This window comes from Oncorhynchus gorbuscha, unplaced genomic scaffold, assembly GCF_021184085.1.
Source record: "Oncorhynchus gorbuscha isolate QuinsamMale2020 ecotype Even-year unplaced genomic scaffold, OgorEven_v1.0 Un_scaffold_2223, whole genome shotgun sequence".
NCBI classification, from domain to species: domain Eukaryota; kingdom Metazoa; phylum Chordata; class Actinopteri; order Salmoniformes; family Salmonidae; genus Oncorhynchus; species Oncorhynchus gorbuscha.
In genome coordinates this window covers 67,501-77,538 of record NW_025746792.1, presented here as the reverse complement: position 1 = coordinate 77,538, position 10,038 = coordinate 67,501, and the positions used below count along the sequence as shown (strand labels likewise).

Genomic DNA, 10,038 nt, shown 5'->3' with positions numbered 1-10,038 from the left:
GAACTGCTCATTTAGACTATGATCAATACCCAGGTCTAGAATTACACTCAAAATGTGAGCAGGACAATGATGTGGTGCTGATGTTTTGCCCATCACCCCAGGCAGCCCTGTAATGGTCTACCCCCAATACTATAAGTCTGGTAAATATATAACAACTCCATTATACCTATAGTCATTTAACATTGTCTTATTACTGTGTGGACGCTACTGGAGTACATTCCACAGCTGTAACTGCCGTGTGGAGAATTGAAGAAGAAGTCAAAGTTGTGAGCCAGGCTTGGTTGTATGGCACCAGTGTACAGGTACACTTGATTCCTCAAATGAGTCTGAGCTGATTCAGAGTGTCATAAACAACTGGTTACCCTCCATCTGGGCAATATGCCAACAGAGGTAAGAAGAGAAGAGAGAGTGAAAGATGTATATTTTTGAGTGATGGTTTATCTGTGTCATTTGGAAATGGCTATGATTGACAGTGAGTCATGGTAATGATGTAAGAAGGAGCTGAGGGGAGCCATGCCTCTTCCTGGGTTCTATAGAATCAGGAGGAAAAGTTTATAGCTCGTCAAAAACAGAGTTCACATAAAAACAAGATGACAAATGTATTTGACATTTTATTTTCAAAGCGTTTTTCATCACAAAGATACAAAAGGTGGTTATATAAAGCTTTCACTTACATTTAACAATTTCAAGAATCTTAACTCTTACACCTAAAACCTAACGTTTTAAAGTTCCAGAAAGCTAGAGAACTAGGAGAACATAACGAGTAAATAAGTCAAACATTTCCTCATAAATTCATCATCAAATAGCATAATATATTTCATAACACATTTCATTTGACATTTCATCATAAAGTTAGCGACGGCTGATCATGCAGATGGTCTTGCGGCTCCCGTAGATGGCGTCTGTGATGTTGTCTACGATGGGTTTGCCTGGCTGGAAGTCACGGTGATGTAGACACAGCTTCCAGTCTTGGTTTCCCTCCAGCTCTGGCAGAAGTTCCCTCAGGACCCAGGGCTCATCGTGGCCATTGTAGGAGACGAAGGCATCATACTGATGAGTCACACGGACGTTCCTCCGCTTTGTGTCCTAGAGGTAAGCCTGAAAGAGATAGTAGGTGTAGACCAACTGCCATCTCAGGAGATGGTAGATAAAAGAGCCCAGCAAGGTTAAGAGGACCAGAGAAGTGGAGGAGATGAAGTAGAAGAATCCTATATCTACTGAACAGTAGTGGGTGTCAAGGTCCAACAGTTTGGTACCTCCTATATGGACCGGATAGTTGCAGGTAAAGTCATAGGCATCAACAACCTGTGTTTGGTTTCTGTTGTCACCCAATGGATAAACCAAGCATTGCTGCAGTCACAGGTAAAGTCATAGGCATCAACAACCTGTGTTTGGTTTCTGTTGTCACCCACTGGATAAACCAAGCATTGCTGCAGTCACAGGTAAAGTCATAGGCATCAACAACCTGTGTTTGGTTTCTGTTGTCACCCACTGGATAAACCAAGCATTGCTGCAGTCACAGGTAAAGTCATAGGCATCAACAACCTGTGTTTGGTTTCTGTTGTCACCCAATGGATAAACCAAGCATTGCTGCAGTCACAGGTAAAGTCATAGGCATCAACAACCTGTGTTTGGTTTCTGTTGTCACCCACTGGATAAACCAAGCATTGCTGCAGTCACAGGTAAAGTCTTGTCTTGCAGGTCCAAGTAAACTAAAGCAGGTAAAGAACGTATCATTTAAAAAAAAATAGTTTAACTAGGCAGTCAGTTAAGAACAAATTCTTATTTTCAATGATGGCCTAGGAACAGTGGGTTAACTGCCTGTTCAGGTGCAGAATGACAGATTTGTACATTGTCAGCTCAGGGACCTTCCGGTTACTAGTCCAACGCTCTAACCACTAGGCTGCCCTGCCGCCATCATTGTATCACTGACTACTGTAAAGTCATTCTTTCTCACCTGTAAGTAACTGAGTTGAGTGAGTTTAGCTTCTATGAGAAAATCAAAAGACTGAAGTTGTGCTTTAGACAGGTATAGCCTGTTGAGTCGTGGGATCGGGTGAAACAACTCTGTGCTCAGGGCTGTGAACTCATTCAGGCAGATGTCAAGGGACCACAACTGTGGTGTGTAGATGAATGTGTTTGGGTGAAAGGACTTAATGTTAAGACTCCTTGCGCTGAATGCCAATAAATATTTCAGATCTTTAAGAAAGTTGGCTGGTATATTCAACGTTCCAAAAGGATGCTGACTGGAGATGATCAGGACCTTTCGAGACGGCAGAAGAGAAAAGGCTGGGGATTTAAGTTCACCATAATGTAGATATTTAATACGATTCCAACTCAAATCAAGTTTTTCTAAGGCTGAACATCCTCTGAACATAGTGGCCCTAATGTTTATTTTACTCAATCTATTCGATGCCAAATGAAGTATTTTAAGATTGACCAAACCCTGAAAGGCCCCGTCTTCCAAAGTGTCAATTCAGTTGTCAAATAAAATCAAAGTTTTGAGGGATTGTAAGCTTTCAAAGTCTCCTTTATGGATAGATCTTAGCATATTGCCTCCCAATTGCAAGTTTTCTAGTTTTTGTAAACCATTCTTAAAAACATAACGTAAAGATGGGATACTGTTTCTTCACAGATCTAGGAGTTTTAAGTCCTGCAAATCTTGAAAAACATTGCCTTTAATGTCAGTTTTGATTGTGGAAAAGATGGAGAGGTATGTTAGTCCTGTCAGATTGGCAAAATCGAATGAGCCTAGTTTACTGATGGTATTGTATCTGAGACCCAAGATTGTCAGAGATTGGGTATTATATGAGTGGCATTTGGCACAGAAGAAAGCATATTGTTACTTAGATCTAGAGTAGTCAGTTGCTTCATTGAGCTGAATGACTGATGAGACAGATGAGTAAGAGCATTATGGGATATATCCAACTTAGTCAAGTATGTGCAGGACTTAAGCAGTCCCTCAGAGTCAAAAGTCATGTTGTTATAACGCAGACTGAGTGTTGTCAGTGTAGCAATATGGCAGGCAAAAAAAAAAGTTTAATACATTTAAGCTGGAGAGATTCTGAAAGGTAGAGGATGAAATGATTTTGATGTGGTTGTAGTCTAGTCGAAGCACAGAGAGCTTGCCTAGGCCCTGAAACAGGTGGTCTGAGAGGGTGTTGAGTCTGTTATTGGCTAGATTCAGCTCCTGAAGAATGACCAGGTCTGAAAAAGCCCCATCGTCCACATGAGAGATCCGGTTGCAGGAAGTGTTTAAAGATTTGAGGGCTGAGAGATCTTTGAAATCAAATGTTTTGATCATCACAATGGTGTTGATGGAAAGGTCTAAAGATCTTACTTTTCTTGGAATGTCTTCTGGTATGGTTTGGAGGTTCTTCTTTCCACAGATTACTTTCATGTTGGTATCATTGAGAGATTCACAGACTGTGCATTTTTTCAATGAATAGCCCCTGAATGGGTTTACAAGGATCCAGCAACATATAAGAGTGCACAGAAAAATACTTGGTTGTGAATATGTAGTCCCATTGCGTATTTCTGGCATGGTTATCTTAAATTTCATCAATAGGCTCTTGATGCCAGGTCCCCCTCGCAAAATGGTGTTTCTAAACTCAACAGTCTTTTCCTTTTTAAATAAAGGTTTTTAAATAAAGGTTAAATAAAAAAATGTCAGTTCATTTCTGGAGGAAGAGGTGACAAATGCCACTTATTTGATTCCAATTAGCACAAAGTTTGGTCCAATTTCTTTTCAAGCTTCTTATGTTCCACCAGTCTTGTGAGTATATACTTCTTCGACCATAATCAGAAGACAACAGACTCACAAGTTGTGTGTCTCTCCCTCCAGAATATATTGCCATGAAATACAGAAGCATTTCATCACCTCAAGACAACTCAGTTTTACTTCCTGTTTCCAAAGACCCTCCCCGCTGTTTCACTTCTCTTTGATCCCTGTGTGTTTCTATACGTTTATACAGTTGGTTGGACTAGTTTGGAGTGTATGTGTAGTTCCTAAATACATTTCAAATGTGTTATGTAGAAAACTTGCCTTGTTACCCAAGCTCCTTGCTCCAGTTAAGTGCTACGCCACGCCCATATAATGAGTCAGGATGGAAATCCATTCAGTCTGATTGGTCGCAGAAACCGATGGGTTGGGCCAGAGACAGAATATGCATTGCTAGTGGCATTTAGAAAATTTGTCATTGGCTTTGAAACTCTGATTGGTTAGAGATGATCCAATTGCTGATTACTTTGTTTTGTACAGAACCCACTCATTTTGACATCACCACAAACGCCTTCAGTGATGGCAGCCTCAGACTGAAGTATGTAACAAATGATAGAGCAGCGGAAGAATTCAGTTTGAGTGTCAGGCAAGTAGAAAACCCTTCAAATTCACACTCTACAGCCCTGGGACACAGGCTCACAAACTCTGACCTAACTCTGACCTAACCTTCAACCCAAGTACTCCATTCTGCCACCTCTGGTCTCTTGGCCCTCCCACCCGTACGGGAAGGTGGCTCCCGCTCAGCCCAGTCTAAGCTCTCCTCGGTCCTGGCACCCCAATGGTGGAACCAGCCTCCCCTGAAGCTAGGACAGCAGAGTCCCTGCCCATCTTCTGAAAACATCTGAATCCCTACCTCTTCAAAGAGTATCTTAAATAATCCCTGAACCTGCATGACATGCGCCGCCCTCGCACTCTCTCTCAACTTGGATAGAAAGTTGTCTATTAATGCCAAAAAAGTCAATCCACCCTCAAAACACTAGCTTACTAGGTATTGTTTCATGATGCAGTGTACAACCTATAGCTATAATGTATACCGTATTTAGCTGCTATTTATACACTTTTAATAAAAATGACATCAAATAGCCTTGAGGAATAAAAGATCACATGGAATAGCCTAGCAATGAGGAATAAAAGATGACATGGAATAGCCTCGCAATGGGGAATAAAAGATGACATGGAATAGCCTCGCAATGAGGAATAAAAGATGACATGGAATAGCCTCGCAATGAGGAATAAAAGATGACATGGAATAGCCTAGCAATGAGGAATAAAAGATGACATGGAATAGCCTAGCAATGAGGAATAAAAGATGACATGGAATAGTCTAGCAATGAGGAATAAAAGATGACATGGAATAGCCTCGCAATGAGGAATAAAAGATGACATGGAATAGCCTCGCAATGAGGAATAAAAGATGACATGGAATAGCCTCGCAATGAGGAATAAAAGATGACATGGAATAGCCTAGCAATGAGGAATAAAAGATGACATGGAATAGCCTCGCATTGAGGAATAAAAGATGACATGGAATAGCCTAGCAATGAGGAATAAAAGATGACATGGAATAGCCTAGCAATGAGGAATAAAAGATGACATGGAATAGCCTCGCATTGAGGAATAAAAGATGACATGGAATAGCCTAGCAATGAGGAATAAAAGATGACATGGAATAGCCTAGCAATGAGGAATAAATGATGACATGGAATAGCCTAGCAATGAGGAATAAAAGATGACATGGAATAGCCTCGCATTGAGGAATAAAAGATGACATGGAATAGCCTAGCAATGAGGAATAAAAGATGACATGGAATAGCCTAGCAATGAGGAATAAAAGATAACATGGAATAGCCTAGCAATGAGGAATAAAAGATGACATGGAATAGCCTAGCAATGAGGAATAAAATATGACATGGAATAGCCTAGCAATGAGGAATAAAAGATGACATGGAATAGCCTAGCAATGACAAATAAAAGATGACATGGAATAGCCTAGCAATGAGGAATAAAAGATGACATGGAATAGCCTAGCAATGAGGAATAAAAGATGACATGGAATAGCCTAGCAATGAGGAATAAAAGATGACATGGAATAGCCTAGCAATGACAAATAAAAGATGACATGGAATAGCCTAGCAATGAGGAATAAAAGATGACATGGAATAGCCTAGCAATGAGGAATAAAAGATGACATGGAATAGCCTAGCAATGAGGAATAAATGATGACATGGAATAGCCTAGCAATGAGGAATAAAAGATGACATGGAATAGCCTCGCATTGAGGAATAAAAGATGACATGGAATAGCCTAGCAATGAGGAATAAAAGATGACATGGAATAGCCTAGCAATGAGGAATAAAAGATAACATGGAATAGCCTAGCAATGAGGAATAAAAGTAGTCGTCTTAAGGATAAATTCATCCACTATTTATTGTTGAACTCAGCCGGTAACAGCTTACATAAATGGGCTGCAAGGTCAATTACATGAAATCAAATTAATTCCAGCTTGAGTCTCCTGAAGTCCTCCTTATTTTGTGTGTACATGTTTTCACCACGGCCTGTAGGTTCAGGGTGCGGGCCTGACTGTTGTCTATACTGAGTATTGTCAACCTAGACAGTCTTTCCTGAGACATTGAACATTATATGTCCATTGCACTGCACAAAATTTAAACTAAGTCTTGAATGATGCATGCCAAGATACATTATACCAGAGATAAGGGACTGTTGATATTTGTAACCACACATCTCAAACGCCGGTTCACCAGTATAAATAAATTGCAAACCGTTTGTTGTTACTGTTGAGCTGTCCAGTATCCAGATGACCTGTCCCCAGAGCTTCCTATACAGTTCAGATGACCTGTCCCCAGAGCTTCCTATACAGTTCAGATGACCTGTCCCCAGAGCTTCCTATACAGTTCAGATGACCTGTCCCCAGAGCTTCCTATACAGTTCAGATGACCTGTCCCCAGAGTTTCCTATACAGTTCAGATGACCTGTCCCCAGAGCTTCCTATACAGTTCAGATGACCTGTCCCCAGAGCTTCCTATACAGTTCAGATGACCTGTCCCCAGAGTTTCCTATACAGTTCAGATGACCTGTCCCCAGAGCTTCCTATACAGTTCAGATGACCTGTCCCCAGAGCTTCCTATACAGTTCAGATGACCTGTCCCCAGAGCTTCCTATACAGTTCAGATGACCTGTCCCCAGAGCTTCCTATACAGTTCAGATGACCTGTCCCCAGAGTTTCCTATACAGTTCAGATGACCTGTCCCCAGAGCATCCTATACAGTTCAGATGACCTGTCCCCAGAGCTTCCTATACAGTTCAGATGACCTGTCCCCAGAGCTTCCTATACAGTTCAGATGACCTGTCCCCAGAGCTTCCTATACAGTTCAGATGACCTGTCCCCAGAGCTTCCTATACAGTTCAGATGACCTGTCCCCAGAGCTTCCTATACAGTTCAGATGACCTGTCCCCAGAGCTTCCTATACAGTTCAGATGACCTGTCCCCAGAGCTTCCTATACAGTTCAGATGACCTGTCCCCAGAGCTTCCTATACAGTTCAGATGACCTGTCCCCAGAGCATCCTATACAGTTCAGATGACCTGTCCCCAGAGCTTCCTATACAGTTCAGATGACCTGTCCCCAAAGCATCCTATACAGTTCAGATGACCTGTCCCCAGAGCATCCTATACAGTTCAGATGACCTGTCCCCAGAGCTTCCTATACAGTTCAGATGACCTGTCCCCAAAGCATCCTATACAGTTCAGATGACCTGTCCACAAAGCATCCTATACAGTTCAGATGACCTGTCCCCAGAGCTTCCTATACAGTTCAGATGACCTGTCCCCAGAGCATCCTATACAGTTCAGATGACCTGTCCCCAGAGTTTCCTATACAGTTCAGATTACCTGTCCCCAGAGCTTCCTATACAGTTCAGATGACCTGTCCCCAGAGCTTCCTATACAGTTCAGATGACCTGCCCCCAGAGCTTCCTATACAGTTCAGATGACCTGTCCCCAGAGTTTCCTATACAGTTCAGATGACCTGTCCCCAGAGCTTCCTATACAGTTCAGATGACCTGTCCCCAGAGCTTCCTATACAGTTCAGATGACCTGTCCCCAGAGCTTCCTATACAGTTCAGATGACCTGTCCCCAGAGCTTCCTATACAGTTCAGATGACCTGTCCCCAGAGCTTCCTATACAGTTCAGATGACCTGTCCCCAGAGTTTCCTATACAGTTCAGATGACCTGTCCCCAGAGCTTCCTATACAGTTCAGATGACCTGTCCCCAGAGCTTCCTATACAGTTCAGATGACCTGTCCCCAGAGTTTCCTATACAGTTCAGATGACCTGTCCCCAGAGCTTCCTATACAGTTCAGATGACCTGTCCCCAGAGCTTCCTATACAGTTCAGATGACCTGTCCCCAGAGCTTCCTATACAGTTCAGATGACCTGTCCCCAGAGCTTCCTATACAGTTCAGATGACCTGTCCCCAGAGTTTCCTATACAGTTCAGATGACCTGTCCCCAGAGCATCCTATACAGTTCAGATGACCTGTCCCCAGAGCTTCCTATACAGTTCAGATGACCTGTCCCCAGAGCTTCCTATACAGTTCAGATGACCTGTCCCCAGAGCTTCCTATACAGTTCAGATGACCTGTCCCCAGAGCTTCCTATACAGTTCAGATGACCTGTCCCCAGAGCTTCCTATACAGTTCAGATGACCTGTCCCCAGAGCTTCCTATACAGTTCAGATGACCTGTCCCCAGAGCTTCCTATACAGTTCAGATGACCTGTCCCCAGAGCTTCCTATACAGTTCAGATGAACTGTCCCCAGAGTTTCCTATACAGTTCAGATGACCTGTCCCCAGAGCATCCTATACAGTTCAGATGACCTGTCCCCAGAGCTTCCTATACAGTTCAGATGACCTGTCCCCAGAGCTTCCTATACAGTTCAGATGACCTGTCCCCAGAGCTTCCTATACAGTTCAGATGACCTGTCCCCAGAGCATCCTATACAGTTCAGATGACCTGTCCCCAGAGCTTCCTATACAGTTCAGATGACCTGTCCCCAAAGCATCCTATACAGTTCAGATGACCTGTCCCCAGAGCATCCTATACAGTTCAGATGACCTGTCCCCAGAGCTTCCTATACAGTTCAGATGACCTGTCCCCAAAGCATCCTATACAGTTCAGATGACCTGTCCACAAAGCATCCTATACAGTTCAGATGACCTGTCCCCAGAGCTTCCTATACAGTTCAGATGACCTGTCCCCAGAGCATCCTATACAGTTCAGATGACCTGTCCCCAGAGTTTCCTATACAGTTCAGATTACCTGTCCCCAGAGCTTCCTATACAGTTCAGATGACCTGTCCCCAGAGTTTCCTATACAGTTCAGATGACCTGTCCCCAGAGTTTCCTATACAGTTCAGATGACCTGTCCCCAGAGCTTCCTATACAGTTCAGATGACCTGTCCCCAGAGCTTCCTATACAGTTCAGATGACCTGTCCCCAGAGCTTCCTATACAGTTCAGATGACCTGTCCCCAGAGCTTCCTATACAGTTCAGATGACCTGTCCCCAGAGCTTCCTATACAGTTCAGATGACCTGTCCCCAGAGCTTCCTATACAGTTCATCTCTTTCCATAACGTGTTGAGGCCGGCAATTAAGGAGAATGAGAGGCTCAATAAAAGATGTTGCAGAACTGCTGTATTTGAAGCACCACTTCCTTCTGCCCAGTTTCCCTGATATTGTTAAGGCATTCAAGCTGTTTTTACCATCCCTGTAACTGTCTCTTCTGCGGAGAGATCGTTTTCTAAACTAAAACTTTCAATCAGTTAATGTTAAATGTATTATTTTTCAAGGCCTGAGGCACTTTTTCAGTCATATTCCTGAAGTCCAAGAAACAAACACTTAAGTTCCATATGTACAAGGAAGTTAAAAATGTTTAAGAATGTATTTTTGGAGGGTTAGTGTCGAAATTATTAGACCTCGATGACAGGCGCATGGGCCCCCAGAGTTGTGTCCGGTACTCAAGTGATGCTAGCTTAGCTACCTAACATGTTAGCTCATTGCTAGCATATATAGCTACTGTCTAAGCTATTGAATATTTTGTATATTTTCATCTACTGTATATACACTACATATAACAATTAACATAGCACGCTGCTATCACCTTATTACCGCTGTGTAAAAATGTTATTTAAGTCCTTCTTTCATAGAAACCACTTGTACTAGTCCCCTCGTGCTACGTTGG

At 42.8% G+C, this 10,038-nt stretch overlaps 2 protein-coding genes and 1 pseudogene across 2 annotated transcripts in view; all 3 read right to left on the bottom strand.

The window, feature by feature from the left end:
* Positions 1 to 598: 598 nt before the first annotated feature.
* Positions 599 to 10,038, bottom strand: part of LOC124025297 (major intrinsically disordered Notch2-binding receptor 1-like) — a 27,617-nt gene continuing 18,177 nt past the window's right edge. Inside the window, exon 4 of the mRNA XM_046338858.1 lies at positions 599 to 1,098. Within this exon, the coding sequence (XP_046194814.1) occupies positions 1,087 to 1,098 (12 nt within the window). The 3' untranslated portion in view covers positions 599 to 1,086. The remainder of the gene's footprint in view (positions 1,099 to 10,038) is intronic.
* On the bottom strand, positions 1,800 to 2,784 carry LOC124025298 (annotated as a pseudogene).
* LOC124025299 (leucine-rich repeat and immunoglobulin-like domain-containing nogo receptor-interacting protein 3) lies at positions 2,848 to 3,859 on the bottom strand. Its single transcript, XM_046338859.1, has one exon. The coding sequence runs from the start codon at positions 3,560 to 3,562 to the stop codon at positions 2,984 to 2,986; it is 579 nt and encodes a 192-aa protein (XP_046194815.1). The 5' UTR covers positions 3,563 to 3,859; the 3' UTR covers positions 2,848 to 2,983.

Coding starts and splice junctions, on each gene's coding strand:
- LOC124025299 (XM_046338859.1), bottom strand. CDS start 3,562: ATGAAATTTAAGATAACCATGCCAGAAATACGCAATGGGACTACATAT.